The 25,861-nt window shown below is 49.2% G+C and overlaps 1 protein-coding gene across 1 annotated transcript in view; it reads right to left on the reverse strand.

Annotated features, from left to right (window-relative positions):
• Window positions 1-25,861, reverse strand: part of LOC147117386 (uncharacterized) — a 441,284-nt gene that overhangs the window by 43,026 nt on the left and 372,397 nt on the right. The window contains exons 28-30 of the mRNA XM_085988353.1: window positions 10,528-10,608; window positions 10,386-10,421; window positions 54-90 (exon numbers count right to left, since the gene is read on the reverse strand). Of these exons, the coding sequence (XP_085844479.1) occupies window positions 54-90; window positions 10,386-10,421; window positions 10,528-10,608 (154 nt within the window). The remainder of the gene's footprint in view (window positions 1-53; window positions 91-10,385; window positions 10,422-10,527; window positions 10,609-25,861) is intronic.

Genomic DNA, 25,861 nt, shown 5'->3' on the forward strand with positions numbered 1-25,861 from the left:
TTTAAAAAGTACCTGTTACATCATAGTGTGCCAATTTATACACTTGAACTCACCACAGATCGTTCTGATCAACTTGATTATTTCCTCTCTCTGAAGAAAAGATGGTAACAATAAAATTACCGTTATGCTTTATTACCTGGAGGTCAAACAGTAAACTCAACCTTCTAAATGAGACACGATTAGCTCATGTCAGACAGTACAGTTGTTCAATCTTTGTGCAAGCCCATAAAAATAAAATTGAGCACCACCTATATCCAGCCACTAACAAATTGCTGCAGAAAACCCTCCACTTCTCACAGACAGGAAATCTAATTAATTTTGAGGATGATGCATTGTGGATATCAAGATGATGAAATAATTACCAATAACACCTTCAGCTCACTTGAGAAACTTGAGCCCATACCAGTCAGTTTTGTGTTGTTGACCTACCCCACTGGGCACTCAATTGAGACTGCCCAAATTCAGCTCATACAGGACTCTTGCACATCTAGCAAAGGGGAGACCTTCATCCATCAGTCTCAGTTGGATTTGAATTCTGGTCCCAAGGGTAAAATTCCGGCTGGGAATTTCCCTGGTGCAGCTCCGAGGCAATTCCCAGCCTGCAATGTTCTCAACCAATGTTAAAAGGAGAATCAAAACTTTAACAAAGTGAGATAACGCTCACTGGACTTTTATATCTTGTTTTCAGGAATACAAGAGCAGCAATTATAAAGGTCAGATTTTCTTCTTTATTGCATCTGCAGAACCTCAGTTTCCAAGCATAGCAAAGAGGAAATGATGGAGGAAAACCCTTTGACAGACAAGGAGGACCAAGCAGGTCGTGCAGGAGTCCCCTGAGTGCATCTCGCTCTCCAACTGGTATTCTGTTCTGAATACTGGTGAGAGCGATGGTTTCTCTGGGGAGTACAGCCAGAGCCAAGTCCACGGCACCACGGGTGGCTCAGCTGTACGGTGGAGGTGGGGGGAGGAGGAAGATCAGAAAAGCAACAGTGACAGGCGATTCAATAGTTAGGGGAACAGACAGGCGTTTCTGCGGCCGCATACGTGACTCCAGGATGGCAAGTTGCCTCCCTGGTGCCAGGGTCAAAAATGTCAATGAGCGGCTGCAGGACATTCTGAGGGGGGAGGGTGACCAGCCAGAGGCCGTGGTCGATATCAGTACCAGTGACATAGGGAGAAAGAGGGATGAGGTCCTGCAAGCAGGTTTTAGGGAGCTAGGAAAGAGATTAATAAGCAGGACCTCAAAGGTAGTAATCTCCAGATTACTTCCAGTGCGACGTGCTAGTGAGTACATTGGAAATTGGAGGAAAGTGCAGATGAATGCGTGGCTGGAGAGATGGTGCAGGAGAGTGGGCTTTAGATTTCTGAGGCATTGGGACCTGTACAAGCCGGACAAGTTGCACCTCAACAGGGCCGGAGCCAATATCCTCGCCCGGGGTGGGGGGTTTGCTGGTGCTGTTGAGGAGGGTTTAAACTAGTTTGGCAGGGGGATGGGAACCTGAACGTAGATTCAGAAGGGAGAGAAGCAAAGCTGGAACTGGAAGGCAGTAAATTAGTAAGCGAGTTTGGAAGGCAGAGGAAACAATGGCTAGAAAATAGACAACAAAGGAGTTTGGCAGTGCTTAATGGTATATACTTCAATGCAAGGAGTCTAGTGAATACGGCAGATGAGCTGAGGGCACAGATAGACATGTGGAAGTATGATATCATAGCTATTACTGAAACATGGCTGAAAGAAGGGCAGGAATGGCAGCTCAACATTCCTGGTTACAGGGTTTTCAGACGAGATAGAGAGGGGGATTAAAAAAGGAGAGGGTCGCAATATTGGTTAAAAGAAGCAATTACAGCTGTGAGGAGGGATGATATGTTAAAAGGATCATCAAATGAGGCAATATGGGTTGAACTGAAGAACAAAAAAGGGGCAATCACACTGCTGGGAGTGTACTATAGACCCCCAAATAGTCAGAGGGAAATAGAAGAGCAAATATGTAGGCAAATTTCAGAGAAGTGCAAAAACAATAAGGCAGCACTAGTAGGGGATTTTAACTACCCTAACATTGACTGGGATAGACTCAGTGTAAAAGGTATAGAGGGCGCAAAATTCTTAAAATGCATTTAGGAAACTTTTTTAGCCAGTACGTAGCAAGCCCAACAAGAAAGGGGGCAGTTCTGGACTTTGTTTTAGGGAATGAAGGTGGGCAGGTGGAAGGGGTATCAGTGGGAGAGCATTTTGGTGGTAGTGACCATAATTCAGTTAGATTTACTGTAGTTATGGTAAAGGACAAAGATAGATCAGGAGTACAAGTTCTCGATTGGGGAAAGGCCAATTTTACTAAGCTGAGATGTGATTTAGCAAAAGTGGACTGGAAACAGCTACTTGAAGGTAAATTAGTGTCAGAGCAGTGGGAGGCATTCAAGGAGGAGATGGTGAGGGTTCAGACCAAATATGTTCCCACAAAGAAAAAGGGTGGGACTCCCAAATCTAGAGCCCTCTGGACGTCAAGGGGCATACAGGGTAGGATAAGGCAAAAAAAGGGAAGTTTATGTCAGATACCGAGAGCGAAATACTGCAGAAAGCCTAGAGGAGTATAGAACGTGCAGGGGTGAAATTAAAAAGGAAATTAGGAAAGCAAAGAGAGGGCATGAAAAAATATTAGCAAGTAAAATCAAGGAAAACCCAAAGATGTTTTATAAATACATAAATAGTAAGAGGATAGCTAAAGAAAGAGTAGGGCCTATTAGAGACCAAAAAGGAAGCTTGTGTGTGGAGGCGGAAGATGTGGGTATGGTTCTTAATGAATACTTTGTGTTTGTCTTTACAGAAGAGAGGGACGATGCAGACATTGTAGCTAAAGAGGAGTGTGAAATATTAGATGAGATAAACATAGTGAGAGATGAATTATTAAGGGGTTTAGCATCTTTGAAAGTAGATAAATCGTAAGGCCCGGATGAAATGTATCCCAGGCTGTTAAGAGAAGCAAAGAAGGAAATAGCGGAGGCTCTGACCATCATTTTTCAATCCTCTCTAGCTACAGGTGTGGTACTGGAGGACTGCTAACATTGTACCATTGTTTAAAAAGGGAGAAAGGGATAGACCCAGTAATTACTGGCCAGCCAACCAAACCTCGGTGGTGGGCAAATTGTTAGAAAAAAATCTGAGGGACAATATTAATCACCATTTAGAAAGGCACAGATTAATCAAGGACAGTCGACATGGATTTGTTAAAGGAAGGTCGTGTCTGACTAACTGGATTTAATTTTTTGAGGAGGTAACAAGGAGGGTTGATAAGGGTAGTGCGTTTGATGTAGTCTACATGGATTTTAGCAAGGCTTTTGACAAGGTCCCACATGGCAGACTGGTCAGAAAAGTAAAAGCCCATGGGATCCAAGGGAAAGTGGCAAGTTGGATGCAAAATTGGCTCAGTGGCAGGAAGCAAAGGGTAATGGTCGATGAATGTTTTTGTGACTGGAAAGCTGTTTCCAGTGGGGTTCCGCAGGGCTCAGTACTAGGTACCTTGCTTTTTGTAGTGTACATCAATGATTTAGACTTCAATGTAGGGGGCATGATTAAGAAGTTTGCAGATGATACAAAAATTGACCGTGTGGTTGATAGCAAGGAAGAAAGCTGTAGACTGCAGGAAGGTATTAATGGACTGGTCAGATGGACAGAAAAGTGGCAAATGGAATTCAATCCAGAGAAGTGTGAAGTAATGCATTTGGGGAGGGCTAACAAGACAAGGGAATACAGAATAAATGGTAGGTTACTGAGAAGTGTAGAGGAACAGAGGGACCTTGGAGTGCATGTCTACAGATCCCTAAAGGTAGCGGAAAAGGTTGATAAGGTGGTTAAGAAGGCATACAGGATACTTTCCTTTATTAGCCGAGGCATAGAATATAAGAGCAGGGAAGTTATGCTTGAACTGTATAAAACACTAGTTAGGCCACAGCTAGAGTACTACATACAGTTCTGGTCACCACATTACAGGAAAAATGTGATTGCACTAGAGAGGGTGCAGAGGAGATTTACGAGGATGTTTCCAGGACTGGAGAATTTTAGAGGCTGGGGTTGTTTTCTTTGGAACAGAGGCGGCTGAGGGTAATTTAATTGAGCTGTATAAAATTATGAGGGGCCAAGATAGAGTGGATAGGAAGGACCTATTCCCCTTAACAGAGAGGTCAATAACCATGGGCATAGATTTAAAGTAATTGGTAGAAGGATTAGAGGGAAGTTGAGGAGAACTTTTTTCACCCATAGGGTGGTGGTGGTCTGGAACTCACTGCTTGAAAGGGTGGTAGAGGCAGAAACCCTCTTCACGTTTAAAAAGTACTTGGATATGCACTTGAAGTGCCGTAACACACAAGGCTACGGACCAAGAGCTGGAAAGTGGGATTAGGCTGAATAGCTCTTTTTCGGCCAGCACAGACATGATGGGTCGAATGGCCTCCTTCTGTGCTGTAAATTTCTATGATTCTATGTGTCAGGTCTCCACCCCTGAAACGCTGCCCCAGGATTTTTGGTGTATCTCTCAGTTGATGTAACTGGGTCTGCACCTGTCAATGAGGTGGAAGAATGTATTCCAAGGCCTGCAACTTCATTTTCCTCCACGTACATCCATGGGGCACTTAGAAACTAATAGTAAGATTGGGCAGAGTCAACATGGATTTACAAAAGGGAAATCCTGTTTAACAAACCTATTGGAGTTCTTTGAGGATGTAACTCGTGGGGTAGTCAAAGGGGAACTGGTAGATGTGGTGTATCTGGATTTTCAGAAGGCCTTCAATAAGGTCCCACACAAGAGGTTGGTGAACAAAATTAGCGCACATGGAATTGGGGATAATATACTAGCATGGATTGAGAATTGGTTAACAGACAGAAAATAAAGAGTAGGGATAAACGGGTCTTTTTCAGGATGGAAGGCTGTGACTAGTGGGGTACCGCAAGGATCGGTGCTTGAGCCCCAGCTATTCACAATCTATATCAATGATTTGGATGAGGGGACTAAATGTAATATTTCTAAATTTGCTGATGATACAAAGCTAGGTGGCAGTGGCAGTTGTGAAGAGGATGTGAAGAGGCTTCAAGGGGATCTCAACAGGCTCAGTGAGCGGGCGAGAACATGGCAGATGGAATATAATGTGGATAAATGTGAAGTTATCCACTTTGGTAGAAAAAACAGAAAGGCAGAGTATTTCCTAAATGGTGAAAGATTGGGGAATGCAGATGCTCAAAGGGACCTGGGTGTCCTTGTACATGAGTCACTGAAAGTGAATGTGCAGGTGCAGCAAGCCACTTGGAAGGCAAATGGTATGCTGGCCTTCATTACAAGAGGATTTGAGTACAGGAGTAAAGAAGTCTTACTGCAATTATATATGGCCTTGGTGAGACCACACCTGGAGTACTGTGTGCAGTTTTGGTCTCCTTATCTAAGGAAGGATATACTTGCCATAGAGGGAGTACAACAAAAGTTCACGAGATTGATTCCTGGGATGGCGGGACTGTCGTATGAGAAGAGATTGAGTAAACTAGGCCTGTATTCTCTTGAATTCAGAAGAATGAGAGGGGATCTCATTGAAGCATACAAAATTATTACAGGACTTGATAGGGTGGATGCTGGGAGAATGTTTCCCTTGGCTGGGAGTCCAGAACCAGGGGCCACAGCCTCAGGATAAAGGGTAAGCCATTCAGGACTGAGATGAGAAGAAATTTCTTCACACAGAGGGTGGTGAATCTTTGGAATTCTCTACCCCAGAGGGCTGTGGAGGCTCAGTCATTGGGTATATTCAAAACAGAAGTCGATAGATTTCTGACTAGTAAAGGCATCAAGGGATATGGCGATAGGGCCAGTGAATGGAGTTGAGGCAGAAGATCAACCATGATCTCGTTGAATGGCGAAGCAGGCTCAAAGGGCCGAATGGCCTACTCCTGCTCCTATTTCTTATGTTCTTAAACACAGGAACCCGAAAAAGCTAACAGTGGGGTTTGCACCACGACCCTTCACAGACAAGACAGCTCATCCCCTCCATACAGGTTAGTTGCTGGTTTGTCTTCTTAGGCTGCTGGTAAACTTTTGGGCCTTTTTTTTGTGGTTATTTTCACTATTCCACTACTGACTTGTGAGTTTTAGGAACAACTTTTGCTGGTGCTGGACTGTTTGTCTGCCTTGTAACTATTTCATTTCATTCATGGGTGATCTGGTAGGTTTGCCTTTGGGGCTGAATGAGGAGGGGGAGCTATAAAGGAGGAGGGGGAGCAGTGACGGAGTGGGGGAAGCAGGAGCAACTGGGAAAAGAGGGAGAAGGAGGCGACAACTGCACAGGAGACCCTACCCAGAGCGGAGCTTCAGAGAGCACATTTCCTACCTCAACCTGACCGAGGAGCAATGTATGAGATGCCTACGCTTCAGCAAGGAGGCTGTAATGGAGCTTTGTCACCTCCAGCAGCCACAACTAAAGCCTCAAACCAGGGCAATGGACAGCACTGTCTGTGATGGCTAAAGTCATGGTGGATCTTAACTTTTACACCATGGGGTTGTTCCAGGATGCAGTAGATGTTTAGCTGTTCACTGCTGCACCAGGGAGGTGACAACGCTGGCATCCTTCTCAACAGAAAGAAATACCACTCACTCAACATGCAGCTTGTTTATGATCACATCCAAAAAGCAGGACTGTGCCCAGTTTCCTAGCAACAGCCATGATGCCTTCAACCTGCGTTAGCCCTCTGTCCTACCTCTATTCTGTACAAACTGTTGGCTATTTGGCGACAAGGGATATCCTCTCCAGACAGGGGTCATGACTCCTGTCAGGAACCTGGCCCAGATGCAGTGCAGGCCTACAATGAGAGCAATGCCGCCACCAGAAATCTTACTGAGCAGACCATCGGCTTGAGGGGTGGGTACAAAACATATTTGCTGGTCTAAGTTTCAGGACCAGGGTACTTTAGCTCCTGCGCCTCAGTTCAAAGCCACTGGTCTACTTTCCACAAAGAATGGCAGTGCGATTTTCAGCAGAGGAAAATCAGGCAGTCCTTGGCCGCCTGTGGCCTTGCAGGTGAGTGACATGGAGGGGTTTCGGAAGGGTCTTGTGTTGGGAAGGGGAGGAGTCTGGGGCAGGGAGGCTGCAACTTGCTTTGTGAGGACCAGAGAGGCAGGAAAGCCCCAGTTAAAATGCCATCGGGGTCCTATTGATGTCATAGGACCACAATTAGCATTTATGCATGAGGCCTCGGCTTCGGCCCTAGATCAGCCGATGCCTCAGTCGTCACCAGAACCGGAGCTCGGTGGGCAGGGAGAGGGAAATGGAGCCACTCCATTTGAACTGCTCGTTCACTCTGTTCCCGCTGAGTTAAAATTCCGCCCAATTTTTATTTATATTTTTTTCCATGTCTGTCCTGTCAGATATCAGACTGAATTTGAGATGCAATCAGATATCACACAGACATCCCTTTGATATATATTAAATCCTTAATCACTCTGTGAAATTAATTATTTTTTTAAACTATTTCATGGCACAGTTGTACTGCAGATACTGGTTTGAGAAGGTACCTGTGGAGCTAACAATATAACTGTGCTGCTGCCTCAGTATATTTACGTGTTAAAATCAATGTCCAGAGGTTGACTGCAAAGAGCCAACAGGACAGTTAGTCACAAAATCATTTAAAATGAACTTTACAAATATGACTTTGCAGTTATATTGCAGCCTCTGTGACACCAAGGCAGTTTAAGATTATTTTCTTAATTTTACTTCCTAGTTTTGCCTCACTGTGATGCAAAATCTGTATTGTATAGACACGCAACTACAGTATAGCTGGGTGATCAATGTATGAAATATTTCATCAGGGGTGGGATGCAGCGGTATGTCTACCCACCCGATTATCCTTCATTTGCTGCTGCTATAGCATCTGACTTGGGATGGTATATTGGAGGAAAGTCCAGACCAATATCATCCCATCAAGAAGATTTCACATATGTTCAGATCCTGAAACCATCCATAATCATCACCTTTCCAAGATTATAAATGCACTGTTTTTGCTTGATGTTCAAGAGATGTACTCTTAAAAATAAAACTTTTTGTGAAGAAAGACTTGCATTTATATAGCGCCTTTCACAACCACTGGACATCTCAAAGCGCTTTACAGCCAATTAAGTACTTTTGGAGTGCAGTCACTGTCGTAATGTGGGAAACGCGGCAGCCAATTTGCACACAGCAAGCTCCCATAAACAGCAATGTGATGATGACCAGATAAATCTGTTTTTTTTTTGTTATGTTGATTGAGGGATAAATATTGGCCAGGACACCAGGGAGAACTCCCCAGCTCTTCTTCAAAATAGTGCCATGGGATCTTTTACGTCCACCTGAGAAAGCAGACAGGGCCTCAGTTTAACATCTCATCTGAAAGATGGCACCTCTGACAGTGCAGCACTCCCTCAGCACTGCACTGGAGTGTCAGCCTAGATTTATGTGCTCAAGTCTCTGGAGTGGGACTCTGAACCCACAACCTTCTGACTCAGAGGCGAGTGTGCTACCCACTGAGCCACATCTGACAGCATACCACTACACCACAATATAATAATCATGGGGTGGAGAAGTTCCACTGGATTCTCCCAATCACCTGCCTTAACTTCGGCGGAAATCCTAGAGAAATGGTGCGATGGGGGTACAGTAGCATAGTGGTTATGTTACTGGACTAGTAATCTAGAGATCTGGACTAATGATCCAGAGACATGTCGTTCAAATCTCACCATGGCAGCTGGGGAATTTAAATTCAGTTAATTAAATAAATCTGGATTAAAAAGCAAGTATCAGTAATGGTGACTATGAAACTACCAGATTGTTGTAAAAACCCATCTGGTTCATTAATACCCTTTCGGGAAGGAAATTTGCCATCCTTACCTGATCTGGCCTATATGTGACTCTTAACTGCTCTCTGAAATGGCCTAGCAAGCCACCCGCTATGAAAAGCTATAATAAGAATAAAATCGGAGGATTGACCTAGGCACCGCATTCGGACACGGCAAAAGCACACCCAGCCCAGTCAACCCTGCAAAGTCCACCTCACTAACATCTGGGGACCTGTGTCAAAAGAGGGAGAGCTGTCCCACAGACTAGTCAAGCAACAGCTTGACGTAGTCGTTCTCACAGAATCACACCTTTCAGACAATCATGTCCTAGCTCAGTGGTATACAGGAGGGATGGCAATGGGAGTCTGCAAAATTGACTCTAGACCCCATGAAATCTCAGGTCATATATGGGCAATTACCAACTACCGCCCTCTCTCAGCTGACGAGTCAGGGGAAAACTCTCCGCTGGCTGGAGTCATATTCAGCACAAAGTAAGATGATTGTGATTGTTGAAGACCAATCATCACAGCCCCAGGACATCGTTGTAGGAGTACTTCAGGGCGGTGTCCTAGGCCCAACCATCTTCAGCTGCTTCATCAATGACCTTCCCTCCATCATAAGGGCAGACGTGGGGATGTTTGCTGATGATTACACAGTGATTTGAAACACCTCAGATAATGAATTAGTCTGTGCCCACATGCAGCAAGACCTGGACAACATTCAGGCTTGGGCTGATAAGTGGCAAGTAACATTTGTGCCAGGCAATGACTATCTCCAACAAGAGTCTAACCACTGCCCCTTGACATTCAATGCCATTATCATTGTCGAATCCCCCACCATCAACATCCTGGGGGGTCACCATTGACCAGAAACTTAACTGGACCAGCCACATAAATACTATGGCTACAAGAGCAGGTCAGAGGCTGGGTATTCTGCGGCTAGTGACTCACCTCTTGATTCCCCAAAGGCTTTCCACCATCTACAAGTCAGGAGTGTGATGGAATACTCTCAACTTGCCTGGATGAGTGCAGCTCCAACAACAAGGGCAAGGGCAAGTGCAGCAGGCGCATGGGAACACCACCACTGCCAAGTTCCCCTCCAAGTCACACACTATCCTGACTTGGGAATATATCGCCATTGCTGGGTTGAAATCCTGGAACTCCCCTCCCTAACAGCATTGTGGGAGTACCTTCAGCACACGGCTGCAGCGGTTCAAGAAGGCGGCTCACCACCACCTTCTGAAGGGGAATTAGGCATTCTCAAGAGCAATAAATGCCAGTGACGCAAAAGTCCCGTGAATGAGTTAAAAAAAATAAAGAATGTCTAAGAATGGCCATTTCTATCAATTCTCCGGGGTTTCTGCCATTCTTCTGTCAAAGTTAATGGGAGATCGGGTGAACCCTGTGGAAATTCAAAGCCAATTACTATACTGGAAGAAGAACTAACTCCCTTTGTACTGTTTGCAGACTCAAAAAGGATCATAATTACGGCTATTTCCCTAAATGAAACTGTGAGTAAAATAATTATTTTGTTTCGATGGATACTTACAGTGAAACCTGGTTGACCTTTCTCTCCATGCTTTCCCTACAGTTTTAGAAAATACAAGACCTTAGTTCCAGTACATACTAAATATTTTCTGAATAAATCATTAGACGATTATTATCATTTTGTATAGAAATAAATATCTTACTGGATCGCCTTTGGCACCAGAGGGTCCTTCATCACCTTTGTCTCCTTTCTTCGCTCGTTCACCTTTATACCCACGATCTCCCTATATGAAGTTAAATATTAAAATCAAATAGAATTTCAACCCAAAATGAAATGCAATCTTTTGATTAATATTCAATGCACAAATGCAATAAAAAAACAAATTCTGACAAAGGTCCCCAACTAATCATTAATCTTTTTCTTGCAGGTGCTGACTCACCTGGTGTACATTTCCAGTATTTTTTTAAATGTTATTACAGATTTGCAGCATTTGCTTTTTTTGGTTTCTACAGTCTATTTGAAGCTTTAAATTGCCCCAGCTAGTCATGAATTCTTAGACATATTATATAGGCTAATTCCACAAACTGCGCTCCCAGCAAGGAACTGCGGCTTCCCCAATGACAGTAGAGGATCATGGAAACCTTTTATACAGGACTCTTGAAAGATATGTCCGCCCAAAATAATTACAAAAGCTATACGAGCTTTATAGAGCATTCAATGGGAATGGGCTAGGCTGAGCAAAGGCTAAACTAAGACATAAAGGCCTAGAAATTGGGTTGGTAGCGCCGGCGCTGAGCGCCTAAAGAGACCTAGAATTGGGGCGATACCCTATGTTGGGGCAGTCGCTATGAAGATAGCGACAACTCAGATATTGACTATACATTTAACGCCTGCGCTAAGTGTTTGCGCGCGCCCGCGAGCGCAAGCAGATCATGACGTCATTTCAGTGTGCAACGCCTTTTAGGAGTGCCTGAGCGCATATTGGGTGGCGCCCGGAGCCTTAACGCCTAGCGCTTTTAGTGACAGTTCGAGGGAGGGCTAGCAGGCCCTTCTCGGAGTAGGGGGGCGCTATTTAAAGGGGACAGCTCTAGTGCAGAATCTTCAGCCACTTGGCCTGCTCATTGCGATCGTTGCTGGAGAGAGTTGGCGAGCTACTGTGGAGCAGAGTTTTGGGAATTTAGCTTTAGAGTACTTGGGACCTTCAAATCTGTCCGAAGCACTTGCAACACTACACCTAAAAGCCTTTTGACCAACTGGCATCGGAATGGGAGCTGCTTTGGAGGGCGACGGCCTCATGGCCCAACACTGTGAAGGGGCAGAGAGACAGCGGGAGAGAGGACCGGCATTGGCCAGAAGGAGGAGGGGCAATGGAGGTCGGCCAATCCGACGGGATGCTGCGAGGGTCTTTAGGCAGCAGGTGTCAAGCCTTGACATGTCGGAGGAGCAGTGTTTGCGAAGGCTCCGATTCTAGAGGGACATTGTTACTGATCTGTGCCACCTGCTTGGTCAGGATCTGCAGCCGCGTGAACGGTGCAGAACCTCTCTGTCCGTGTTCGCTAAACTGACTGATGGCCTCAATTTTTATGCCAACGGATCCTTTCAGTCAGCCATTGGGGACATTGCGACTGTCGCTCAGGTTGCAGTCCACTGTTGCATCCGGCAAGTTACAGATGCCCTTTATAGGTGAAGGCATCAATTCATGACCTTCCCTCTGACCCTGCACAAGCAGGTGGAGCGCGCGCAGGGTATCGCTTCTATTGCGGACTTCCCCATGGTGCAGGGGGCGACTGACAGCACACACGTGGCTTTGAGGGCGCCATGCCAGCATCCTTAGGACTCCCGCAACCGCAAGGGGTTCCACTCCCTCAACGTGCAGCTGGTCTGTGACCACCATCAAATCATCATGGCAGTCACCGCGCATTTCCCAGGGTGCAGCCACGATGCCTTTATCCTGCGGTTGACCTCAGTTTGTAACCTTTTTGCGGGGCTGGCTTGAACACGAGGCTGGCTTACTGGGGACAAGGGCTATCCTCTCTGCCCATGGCTGTTGACAACACTCCGTGTGGCCGACACCCCAGCAGAAGAGCTGATCAGCAGCGGCCATCAGGTGACCTGGAACAGTAAACAGCACACTATTGGTGTTCTCAAAAAGCGTTTCCGATGTCTGGAACATTCGGGGGGATCCCTGCAGTACTCGCCGCAGCAAGTGGGACACATCGTCGTCGTCTGCTGCATGCTCCACAACTTGGCGAATCGACGCACCCAGCCAATTCCACCTGTCCCTCAACGACCAGCAGAGCAGGCGGAGGAGGAGGAGGATGAGGAGGAGGAGGATTGGAAGAGCAGGCGGAGGAGGAGGAGGAGGAGGAGGAGGAGGAAGATGGAAGGGCTCCTGAAAGTGGAAGGGCCATACGTCAGAGGCTCATCACGACTACTTTCGAGACCCCTGTGGCGGAATGATGAGAGTCTTAACTCCTGCGCACTTTGGATGTTTGACGGCCTCTGAATGCCAGCATCACTGAAAGTAGTCACGTGCACCATGCCACATTGAAACTTCTGTTTATTGTCACAAAAGTCTTTCATTACAGCAAAACAACGTAATGTCAACAGAAACCATAAGTAACAAAATAACTGTGAACTCTTCGGCAAAGCCGCAAAACTCAACAAACCTTCTGCAAATATAACAACAGGTGAGGGTGTCCTTGAATTTGGACAAAGAAACGTCTCAGCACCTCCCTCTACAACTGGCCCCTTGAGGGAGAACGGCTTCTCTTTCATGCCCGGCCCCTTCCCTCCCTGCTGCTCCTACGTAATTGGACCCCAGTGGCGGGCTCAAGGCTGGGGGACGCCTGCTGACTGTCTGGAAGTGCGGAAGCCCCTGAGGGATGGCCTGGCCGACCTCTGGGCTTGGAGGGTGCGGACGTAGGATGCTTGATGTGACCATGGCTGGAAGCAGTGTGCCCTGCAGGTGGTGGCAGCTGCACTGCAGACGTCCCAGTGCTGGCATGTGCAATGGTCTCCTGCCGAGAGAGGACACCTGCACCATGGTCGGACGACACACTGGCTATCTGAGGGGAGCGGCTCGGCTCATCCGCCACAATCGCATGCTCCACTGATTCCTGGCCTTGTATGGGACTGGAAGGGCCTGGGGTGATCCTAACTGATGCAGAGAGGGTGGCTGCAGTGAGAGATCGCGTTGCTTCAATCTGGGTGTGGAGGAGCCCAGCAAGTGACTGCGTGGCAACAGTGAGGACCTGTGTGCCAGGTGCCAGTGCTTCGGAGAAGCCCTGGACAGTTCTTCCCATTGCTTCGGACAAGGCAGGTGCCGACCGCTCCACTGCCTCGGACAAGCCCTGGACAGACCTTTCCAGGGATTGTCCGAAGCCCTGAACAGTCCTTTCCATAGCGGCCTCAAAGCTCTGGACAGTCCTCTCCATTGTTGGGCCGAAGCCCTAGATAGTCCTGTCCATTGTTGCCCCGAAGCCCTGGATAGACCTGTCCATTGTTGCCCCGAAGCCCTGGAGAGTCCTGTCCATTGTTGCCCCAAAGCCCTGGAGAGTCCTCTCCATTGTTGCCCCGAAGTCCAACATACTCTTAGCCAATGAATCTATTGACTCAGGCATCTTCTCCACTGCAGCCATCAGCTCCGTGTGTCTGAGCCGGGCCTGTTTGCTCATTTCAGCCAGGCAACGCACCTCCTCTGCACTCTGTGCAGCAGTCATCACTACCTGCCTTGCCCTCCGGGGAGACGGTGGGCGAACTTGCCTATCCCCCTTGCGTTGCTGCATGCCGCTTGTTCCGGCAACTGGTTCATCCTCAGAGCCCCCCCCCCTCCCCTCCAGGGGACTACTATCCCCAGTCTGTAGATGTGTCCACTCCCCGGATTCTGCAGCAGCTGGTCCGGATTCCTCCTGCTCCTCGCCTCCGGTGGCACTGGCACTAGCAGCTTCAGTGCGTTGAGCCCGAGTTGGTGCTGATTCATCTGAAAGCAGGGAGGTGGAAGAGTGGCTTTAGCAAAAGGACAGGTTTGCGGAAAGGCATGCCAGATTGCGGCAAGGCTCTGACATGGCTGCACACTGAGGAAGCATGCTGGCGGCGGGACCAAGTGGAAGGCAACAGGTGAAAAAGGTGAGAGTCTTACCCTCGCTGTCGGAAATGGGGTCGGCAGATGCAGTGGTCACAGGACCAGACAGACGTCCTCCAAGAATCTGGTGCACTCTCTCCTCCAGATCCGTGAGAGTGACCACTTGTGGAGGTCCGCCACCGGTTTGACACTGCTCCTTTCGGATCGTCGCCAGCTTGGACTGCAGGGGAAAGAAGGGGAAGTTCTGTGACATGATGCCTTGAGAGATCATCTCATGCCCCCCATGGTGCAAGAGCCCTTACATGATGCCTTGAGAGATCATCTCATGCCCCCCATGGTGCAAGAGTCCTTACATGAGGCCTTGAGAGATCATCTCATGCCCCCCATGGTGCAAGAGCCCTTACATGAGGCCTTGAGAGATCATCTCATGCCCCCCATGGTGAAAGAGCCCTTACATGAGGCCTTGAGAGATCATCTCATGCCCCCCATGGTGAAAGAGCCCTTACATGAGGCCTTGAGAGATCATCTCATGCCCCCCATGGTGAAAGAGCCCTTACATGAGGCCTTGAGACATCTGTCCATGTGTGTGCCCAGAAAGGGCCATGGGTGCTTGCTGACAGATGGCCATTGGGGCATCATGGCAACAGGGTGGCCGAAGTCAGCTGCAGATGGAGGGAATCAGAAGTTTGCTAAACCATCACTCACCCTAACGATCCGTGTGAGGTCGTTGAATTTCTTCCTGCACTGAACAGGGGTCCTGGTCGCCATGCTGCTGGAGTTGACCCGCACAGCAACCTCCTTCCAAGATCGTCGGTAAGCCTTCTGATTCGGCCTCTTGCCATTGTCTGGATACAGGATATCTCGACGGCGCTCAACTGCAGCCACCAACTGGTCCAGAGCCTCAGTGCTGAAGCGCTCTGCTCTCTGTCTAACCTTCTCCATGCTCAACAAGTTTCTAACGCCAGAGAAGGGCGAGCGCCGAATCCGAGGCCTACAGGGCGTTGGGTGTTGAAGCTCAGGCTGACTGACCCACCCCTTTAAGAGCTGGCCGGCGCCTGGAAGTCTCGTGGTTTCCCGTAATTGAGATCACTTGCGCTGTGCCCGTCCGCGTCGATATTGAGTAGCGCCTGAACTTTTGCGCCTTAGGAACACCGTGCAATGGCTGAATTAGCGCCTCAATCCCCTTTGGGAGCGATGCAACCCAATATCTCGCCAGGCAGCGATAAGTTTCGTCTGGCTATAAACTTTGCGCACCACCAGTTCTAGCGCCTCAAGCGGGGCTATACCCAATTTCTAGGCCAAAGCATTGCATTTTGGCAAGCCGGGACGAGGCAGGAGTCTGTTCTCTGCTTTGTTTTTCGTGGCTTTTCTGAAAATTCGAGGTGTTCTTGGAGCAAGAGTGGGGGCCCAATGCTGAGGTTGGGAAAGCAGGAGGTCCAACACTGAGGCCTGGAAAGTGGAAGGCCCAGCATCAAGGCCAGGGAAACAGTTGGCCTGGTGGGTGTAGGTTTGATATAGAAAGGGCCATGTATAGGGAGGTGGGTATGGGTGGAAGAAATAGGTTGGTGCCTGATATACCTATCAATTAATTCCATGAAAAGCGACGAGTTAAGATAGTAACTATAGGTTTTTATTGGCTAAATAACAGAGCCCACCCTCGTGGGTGATCGGTTCCAACAAGGAAGAATACTAGCCAAGCGGTCACCTTTATACCTGGGCTAGCAGGCGGAGCCATGGGCGGAGTCAGCTGAGGTATGCCTAGGTATAACAGCGTGCGTGGCAAGAGGAAACCTTGTGTAGTGATAACAACAGTGTAACAATAGTGAACGGTTGTGAACGATAACAGTGGTTTACCACATTCACCCCTTGTTTAAAATTGAGTCCGGCGGGGTGAAGTGTACTACCAGTTCGTGTATGTCAGTCTATCAGGAGGCCTCGTAAGCCTTTCTGACCGGCGCAGCAGCGGCGGCGGTGGTGCAGTATCCGATGTTAATGCTGGTGTCTGCGTGGTCGACGAAGGCCCCTGGGGTTCCGGCATGCCGCCTACAGGAGCTGGATTTGGGGGAGTGGTGGGGGATAACGGTGGTGTCTCAGGGGTGCCCGAGGGTGCGAGGTCTCGCAAGGAGACCGTGTCCTCCCGCCCGTCTGGGTATTCCACATAGGCATACTGGGGGTTGGCGTGCAGGAGGTTCACCCTCTCGACCAGGGGGTCCATTTTATGGGTCCTCACGTGCTTCCGCAGCAGGACGGGCCCCGGAGAAGTCAGCCATGTTGGTAGCGAGGTTCCCGTAGTCGACTTCCTGGGGAAAACGAACATTTGCTCATGAGGGGTGGCGTTAATGGCGGTACAAAGCAGTGACCGGATGGAATGGAGCGCTGCCGGGAGGACTTCCTGCCAGCGAGAGGTTGGGAGGCCCTTAGACTTTAGGGCTAAGAGGACGGCCTTCCAAACTGTTGCGTTCTCTCTTTCCACCTGGCCGTTCCCCCGGGGGTTGTAGCTGGTGGTCCTGCTCGCAGCAATACCTCTCGCGAGCAGGAACTGGCGAAGTTCCTCGCTCATGAAGGATGAGCCCCGGTCGCTATGTATATAGTTCGGGAACCCGAACAAGGCGAAGAGGTCGTTCAGGCATTTGATGACCGTGGTACTGGTCATGTCTGGGCAGGGGATGGCGAAGGGGAAACGGGAGTACTCGTCAATAATGTTGAGGAAGTACACATTACGGTCAGAGGACGGGAGGGGTCCCTTAAAATCGATGCTCAAGCGCTCGAAGGGGCGGGTGGCCTTGATCAGGCTTGCTCTGTCCGGCCTATAGAAATGCGGTTTGCATTCGGCACAGACTTGGCAGTTCCTGGTCATGGTCCTGACCTCCTCGATGGAGTAGGGCAGGTTGCGGGCCTTAATGAAGTGGTAAAGTCTAGTGACCCCGGGGTGGCAGAGGTCATTGTGGAGGGTCCGCAGTCTATCACCTTGCGCGTTGGCGCATGTACCTCGTGATAGAGCATCTGGGGGCTCGTTGAGTTTACCAGGCCGGTACAAGATATCGTACTCGTAGGTGGAGAGCTCAATTCTCCACCTCAAGATCTTGTCGTTCTTGATTTTGCCCCTCAGCTTGTTATTAAACATAAAAGCAACCGAACGCTGGTCGGCGAGGAGGGTAAATCGTTTGCCTGCCAGGTAATGCCTCCAGCGTCGTACCGCTTCCACAATCGCCTGGGCCTCCTTCTCGACAGAAGAGTGTCGGATCTCAGGGCCCTGGAGGGTCCTTGAGAAGAAGGCCACAGGTCTCCCCGCCTGGTTAAGGGTTGCAGCTAGGGCGAAGTCGGATGCATCGCTCTCCACTTGGAAAGGGATGGACTCATCCACTGCGTGCATTGTGGCCTTCGCAATGTCTCCTTTTATGAGGGAGAAGGCTGCGCATGCTTCTGCTGTTAGGGGGAAGGAGGTGGACTTCATGAGGGGTCTGGCTTTGTCCGCATAATTGGGCACCCATTGGGCATAGTAAGCGAAGAGTCCCAGGGTTCTCTTCAGTGCCTTTTGACAGTGGGGAAGGGGAAGCTCCATGAGGGGGCGCATTCTTTCGGGGTCGGGGCCGATGACTCCGTTCTCTGCTACGCAGCCGAGGATGGCAAGGCGCGAGGTGTTAAACACACATTTCTCCTTATTGTAAGTGAGGTTCAGCCGTTGGGCCGTACGGAGGAATTTCTCCAGATTAACATCGTGGTCCTGCTGGTCGTGGCCGCAGATGGTGACGTTATCTAGATAAGGAAACGTGGCCTGCAGCGCGTTCTGGGCAACCATCCGGTCCATCTCCCTTTGGAAGACCGAAACCCCGTTGGTGACGCCGAAGGGAACCCTAAGGAAGTGGTAGAGGCGGCCATTCGCCTCGAAGGCGGTATACTGACGGTCCTCAGGGTGTATAGGGAGTTGGTGATAGGCCGACTTAAGGTCGATGGTGGAGAATACCCGGTACTGTGCAATCTGGTTGACCATGTCAGATATGCGGGGGAGGGGGTATGCGTCCAGCTGGGTGTACCGGTTTATGGTTTGGCTGTAGTCGATGACCAGGCGGTTTTTATTGCCGGTTTTAACGACTATGACCTGGGCACGCCAGGGGCTGGTGCTCCCCTCGATGATGCCCTCCTTCAGGAGACGCTGCACCTCAGAGCTAATAAAAGCTCTGTCCCCGGCGCTGTACCGCCTGCTCTTGGTAGCGACGGGTTTACAGTCGCGGGTGAGGTTAGCGAACAAGGAGGGGGGCGGGACTTTGAGAGTGGAGAGGCCGCAGGTGGTATGCGGCGGGCGGTTTAAAAACTGCTGGTTGTAGACTGTGAGTGGGGGGAGGGGTCCACCGTATGCCAAAGTGACACTTTGGAGGTGGCATTGGAAATCTAGCCCTAGTAGGACGGCAGCGCAGAGATGGGGCAGGACGAGAAGTTTAAAGTTTTTATATTCCGTGCCCCTAACCGACAGGGTCACCACACAGTATCCGCTGACGTCTGTTGAATGGGACTTCGACGCCATCGAGATCCGATGGCGCGTTGGCTGGACAGTGAGGGAGTAGCAGCGCACCGTGTCTGGGTGAATAAAACTCTCCGTGCTCCCGCTGTCGAACAGGCAGGTCGTGGCGTGGCCGTTTACCTCGATGTCCATCATGGACCTGGACAGATGATGCGGGAGGGCTTGGTCAAGCGTGATGGAGGCCAGTGTATGGCTGAGTGAGCTGCTGTCGTCGGCAGGTGAGGCAGTGGTCGGGTCTGGAGACAACATGGCGGCCGAGTGCGGCGAACAAAATGGCGGAGAAGATGGCCGCCCCCACGACTCACATGAGGCACTGCTGGCGTCTGTGGCCTTGATCAAAGATGGCCGCCCCCACGACTCACATGAGGCACTGCTGGCGTCTGTGGCCTTGATCAAAGATGGCCGCCCCCACAACTCACATGAGGCACTGCTGGCGTCTGTGGCCTTGATCAAAGATAGCCGCCCCCACAACTCACATGAGGCACTGCTGGCGTCTGTGGCTTTCCCTCTGCAGGCGTTCGCGAAGTGGCCTTTTTTTCTGCAGCCGGAGCAGGTCGCGTTCCTTGCAGGGCAGCGCGCCCTTTGATGTCTCGCCTGGCCACAGAAATAGCAGCTGGCGGCCTGATCGCGGGGCTCTGCTGCCGCAGCAGGTCCCGGGGGTGGCGGTCCCGATCGATTCCGGGACACCGACGCCGTAGTAGGTCCCAGGGGCGGCTGTGCGAGGGGTATTGCAGCTGGAGTCAGGCCCGAGTCCCACGGTCGTGCAGCACTGTACCCGGAGTACGCCTCGAGGTCCCGATGGGCCACTTCCAGGGAGCGAGCGAGGGCTGTAGCTGCTTTCAAGTCGAGGTCCTTTGATTCAAGCAGTCTTTGCCATGAGTAGTTGGACCGAAGGCCTTTCACGAAGGCATCACGGATATTTCCTTCAGCATGTTGTGCAGCCGATACAGCTTTAAAGTCACAGTCCCTGCCGAGTGTTTGTAGCGCCCGTAAAAATTCATCTACAGACTCTCCTGGCTGTTGCGAGCGGGATCTTAGGAGATGTCTGGCATACATTGAATTTACTGGGCTCCGGTACTGCTCTTTTAGCAGGTCGAGGGCCTCATCGTATGTATCAAGGTCCCGGATGAGTGCAAATACTTTAGGGCTCACCTGGGCAGTCAGAACTCTTAGTTTGTCGGCTTCCGATGGCACGCCGGAGGCTACCAGGTAGGATTCAAAGCAGCTCAGCCAGTGATCGAAGTCGAGGGCTGAATTCGCTGCCTGTGGGTTTAGATCCAGGTACAGCGGTCGGAGGGCTCGCAGCCAAGTCGGCTGCTGGGGCTGGTCAGTCATTTCAAAATTTAGCCAATAAAATTGATATACCTATCAATTCATTCCATGAAAAGCGACGAGTTAAGATAGTAACTATAGGTTTTTATTGGCTAAATAACAGAGCCCACCCTCGTGGGTGATCGGTTCCAACAAGGAAAAATACTAGCCAAGCGGTCACCTTTATACCTGGGCAAGCAGGCGGAGCCATGGGCGGAGTCAGCTGAGGTATGCCTAGGTATAACAGCGTGCGTGGCAAGAGGTAACCTTGTGTAGTGATAACAACAGTGTAAACAGTGATAACAACAGTGTAACAATAGTGAACGGTTGTGAACGATAACAGTGGTTTACCACAGTGCCATCTAGGGAAATCCATGAGCACAGGCTAGAACTGAGACTGCTGAGCTGAGCAAGTCAAAAAGCCCACGGTGAGTGAAGAGATTGGACATCGAGTGGGGTTGTGAGCACTGGGTTGCGGTAATCATGTAACTGATAATACTAATGGTCATCTGCTACCCACAGACCAATTATATCACTGGAAGAATAATGGCCGTATGGATCATGTGACTGTCATGGCATAATGAGTGTGCTAGAAAATGACTTGGATTAAATGGACCAAATAGATAGGAAGAAGAGGACTGAGTCATATTATGGGCTCGAATTTCCAAGCCCCGTGGAGGCGGGGAAAATTGCAGAATTGGGGGGCACGAACCCTTCCCGCCTCCATGCCCATTTCCCAGGAGGCGGGTACCTGACCTGTGCTGCGAGCCACCTCCCCAAGGCGGGAAGGGGATTAGTGCCAATTAACTGCCCGTTAACAGGTAGTTAACAGGCAGTTTTTGGCCTAATCCCTATTTTAAGCCCTGAAGTGTGGGCTGCCCGACGGCTCCAAACTACACCAAGTTAGCGAGGTGGACCGTCGGGCTGAAGGGCTTGGAGGGTTCGAGTTCAGGTGAGTGATGGGTGCATGAGTGCAGAGGTAAGTGTGTTTGGTGTGTGTAAAGTGTTTAAATAAGTTTTACTTACCTTTACTTACTAATGCAGGCTTCCTTCCTTCAGGTCTCAGGAGTCCCTCATCTCACCGGCACAGAAAGCAGAATGGCCGTGAGCTGTCAAAAGTTGCAGCATTCTGCTTTCTGTTCTGGAGAAATTTCTAACTGAGTCTGTGGAGAAGGACTCAAGTTAGAAGTCAGATTGTCAGTGTTTGACAGCTTCACAGAGCTGTCAAACACTGATATTTCATCTGTCAAAGGCTCTTGACAGATGAAATGTCAATCCTTGATGTCACCTGTAACTGGGTGACCCTTAATTGGCCTGCTGAGGCCGCTGGGCAGGCTCAACAAGGTCAATCAAGGGAAAATCGCGTGGGTTGGCCACAAATCGATGGAGGCGGGACGACAACCCAAAAAGTGGGAGTCCCGCCTCCATCACGTCCCCATTGACAAAATCCAGCCCAAGGAGTCACAGGGGGCAAAATTGGGTCGCGCCCCCTTTGGGGCGTTAATTCGCCAATCGATACTTTAGTGCCCTGAAAAAGTTAGCGCCCCTGCACCCGAAATTCACTGATAGCGCCCCAAGAGGGAGGCGGGGCGTTACTGGAAGCCTTCCCTCTTGGGGCACTGCAAGTGACTATCGTGGCGCTATGTGCAGCATTAAAGGGCAGGGGCCTAGCACAGCGCGACCCAGTGCCCAGCTAGGCCACCAGAGATCGGAGTTCCGGCAAAAGAGCCCAGCACTCAAGAGAAGTGCCGGGCTCATGGAGCGCAGCTGGCACCCAGCAAGGGGGCTGCACAGGAGGCCGGGGACAGCAACAGGGGCAGATGCTGGCAGGTGGCCAGCAACAAAAATGGCCACCCGGCATCCCGCCTTTACTTTGCGCCGCCCCAGCCGCAGGTAGGCCCCCCTGAACCAGCCAGACATAGTGTCCGGCAGTAAGTCAGGGGGCGCTACCGAAGATCGCGGCCGGGGCGCTGCGCATGGTGATGATGTCATAGCCCAGGCACTAGTTGCATTCGGCCCATCGGGTCTGTGCCAGCTCTCTGTGGAGCAATTCAGTCAGTCCCATTCCCCCGCTCTATCCCCGTAGCCCTGCAAGTTTATTTCCCTCAAGTGCCTATCCAGTCTCCCCTTGAAAACGTTGTGTGTCTCCACTTCCACCGGCAGCGAATTCCAGGTCATCACCACTCGCTGCGTAAAAAAGTTTTTCATCACATCCCCCCCTGTATCTCTTGCCCAAAACCTTAAATCTGTGTCCCCTAGTCCTTGTACCATCAACTAGTGGGAACAGCCTTTCCCCGTCTAGCCCTTCCAAACCCATCATAATCTTGTACACCTCTATCAAATCACCCCTCAACTTCCTTTGCTTTAATGAAAACAAATCCAGCTTCTCCAACCTGTCTTTGTAGCTAAGATCCCCCATTCCCAGAACCATTCTGGTAAATCTCCTCTGCACCCTCTCAAGGGCCTTCACATCCTTCCTAAAGTGTGGTGACCAGAACTGGGCGCAATACTCCAATTGTGGCCTAAGCAGCGCTTCATAAAGGTTCAGCATAACTTCTCTACTTTTGTACTCAATACCTCTATTTATGAAGCTCAAGATCCCATATGCTTTGCTAACCACTCTCTCAATATGTCCTGCCACCTTCAGGGACCTATGCACATTAACTCCCAGATCTCTCTGTCCCTGCACACTCTTTAAAAATGTGCCATTAAGTGTATATTGCCTCTCCTGTTCCTTCTGCCAAAATGCATCACCTCACACTTCTCTGTATTAAATTCACATTTGCCACTTTCCAATCCTCAGGCACCTCCCCCTCATCTGGGGAAGATTGGAAAATTATGGCAAGCGCTTCCGCTCTCTCCTCCTCCAATTCCCTTAGCAACCTGGATGCAAGCCATCTGGACCAGGCGACTTATCCACTCTAAGCATACCCAGCCTTTCTAGTACATCATGTCTATCAATTTTCACTCCTTCCGTTGCTTCTACCTTTTCCACTTCTACCGATATTTTGTCAGCATCCACCGCCTTAGTAAACACCGATACAAAGTACTCATTGAGTATTTTAGACTTACCCTGCGCCTCTAAGCATATATCACCTTCTTTGTCTCCAATAGGCCCCACCCTGCCTCTTGCTACCCGCTTACTGTTTAAAACTGGTTCCCTTTTATGTTAACCGCCATTCTACTCTCATATTCTCTCTTTGCCAATCTTCACTTCCCCTCTCAACTTATTGTATTTGGTCTGGTTCTCCCTTGAAGAATTCGCCTGACATGCATCATACACCCTCTTTTTTTGTTTCATCATCATCCCTATCTCCCTCGTCATCCAAGGAGCCCTTGCTTTGGCTCCCTTCCCCTTTCCTCTTGTTGGAATGTACCTAGCCTGTACTTGGAACATCTCCTCCTTAAAGATCGCCCATTGTTCCGTTACAGTTTTTCCTGAATGCAATGTTTTTAATAATATCACTGTGAAATGAAATATTTTAATTTAAAGACATAGGTACTTTCAATGTAATCCTTCCTCATCTATGTAAGTAAAAAGATTGTTTCACAAGTCTCTTCCTAATGGAAAATATTTTAACATTGAAATTTCTTGTTTTCTGTGGATATTTACCCTTTTGAGGCTCCAGAGTCACCAGTTGGATTAGTTAAGAGTTCCTTCAATAAATAGCTCCACAGTGAATGGAGAGAATAGAATGATAGAATCATAGAATGATACAGAACAGAAGGAGGCCATTTGGCCCATCATGCCGGTGCTAGCTCTTTCTCCATAGCCCTACAAAAGTTTCATTTTCAAGTATTTATCCAATTTCATTTTGAAAGTTATTATTGAATCTGCTTCCACCATCGTTTCAGGCAGTGCATTCCAGATCATAACGGGGGGTGCGTTGAGATCGCGGGCCGGGGAGGACATCGGATCGTGGGGGATGGGTGTCTGATCGTTGGGGAGGTTAACAAGTTTGCTTGGTGGGCTAGGGGGAAGCACTCCTGCTACTCCTGGCTCACAAGCAGTGCTGGAAAGGTACTTACCTCTTCCATACAACAGTTCTTGCCTCCCTTCAGCTGCCGGGTTTCCCGAGGCCTGGGAAACCTGGCTGGCCAGTGTTAAAGTTGGAACAGAAAAAAATTTGAGACACGCAGCCTCATTAAAATAATTGAGTGACCCGCCTCCTGAGAGTAGGTTGGTCGCCCCCCCTCCCCCATCGTGCCTCTGTTAAAACTGGAAGTGGGCGGCTTCGAGGCAGGTTGGGTTCTGGGTTGAAATTTTTTACATTTTAGCTTCCCACCCAACCCAATTCCACCTGTTTTTGGGGTTAAAATTACCCCCATAGTTACTGTTGTAATGTAGGAAACGAGGCAGCCAATTTGTGCAAAGTAAGGTCCCACAAACAAAATGAGAAAAATGACCAGATAATCTGTTTAAGTTGCATTGGTTGAGGGATTGATATTAGCCAGGAAAACTCCTCTGCTCTTCTTCAAATAGTGCCATGTGATCTTTTATATCCATCTGAGAGGGCAGACAGTTTTACATCTCATCCAACAGACAGCACCTCCAACACTGCAGCACTCCTTCAGGGTACTGAAGTGTCAGCCTAGATTATGTGCTCAAAGTCACTGGAGTGGGGCTTGAAATCATAACCTTCTGACTCAGTGACGAAAGCATTACCACTGAGCCAAGGCTGACACCTAAACATGTGGTAACACTGCTCACAGAAATATTAGTGCAAGCACCAGGTACTACTATCACACGGTACCACAGATATTGCAGTCTTACTTCTTCATTTGTTCATTTTTCAGGATGTGACAGAGAATAGGGATAATGGGTGTGTAATCAAATTGGTAGGATTTGACTAGTGGTATCCCCCAGGGATCTGTACTGGGCCCTTAGCTTTTCACTATATTTATAAATGACTTAGACAAAGGAATAGGGAGCCATATAACCAAGTTTGCTGAAGATACTGAGTTAGATGGGAGTAGAAAGTTGCAAAGGGACATGGGTAGATTAAGTAATTGGACAAAACTGTGGTAGATGGAGTTCAATGTGAGGACATCCACTTTGAACCTAAAATGATAGATCAGTGTATTTTTAAATGGCGAGAAGCTTGGAACAGTGGAGGAGCAGAGAGATTTAGGGCTGCAAGTACAGAACTCACTAAAAGATAGTGGACAGGTACAACAAAAAATTTAAAAGGCGAATGAAATGTTGGCCTTTATCTCAAGAGGGCTGGAATACAAACATAGGAACATAGGAGTATAAGAACAGGAGTAGGCCATTCAGCCCCTTGAACCTGCTCTGCCATTCCTTCTTCTTCTTCTTAGGCAGTCCCTCGGAGCCGAGGATGACTTGCTTCCACATTAAAAATGAGATCTCAGGTGACTGATGAGTCCAATGCGGGACCTACAGTCTCTGTCATGGGGGGGGGCAGACGGTGGTTGAAGGGGCGGGTGGGTGGGGTGCTTGGGTTGACGTGCGCTCCTTGCGCTTGGCTTCCGCTTGCTCCCGGCGAAGAGATTCAAGGTGTTGGCGCCTTCCCGGATGCTTCTCCTCCATTTTGTGTGGTCTTGGGCCAGGGATTCCCAGGTGTCGGTGAGGATGTTACACTTTTTCAAGGAGGCTTTGAG

The sequence above is a fragment of the Somniosus microcephalus genome, chromosome 5 (genome assembly GCF_052327205.1).
Source record: "Somniosus microcephalus isolate GS21.2 chromosome 5, FLI_Smic_1.0, whole genome shotgun sequence".
NCBI lineage: Eukaryota > Metazoa > Chordata > Chondrichthyes > Squaliformes > Somniosidae > Somniosus > Somniosus microcephalus.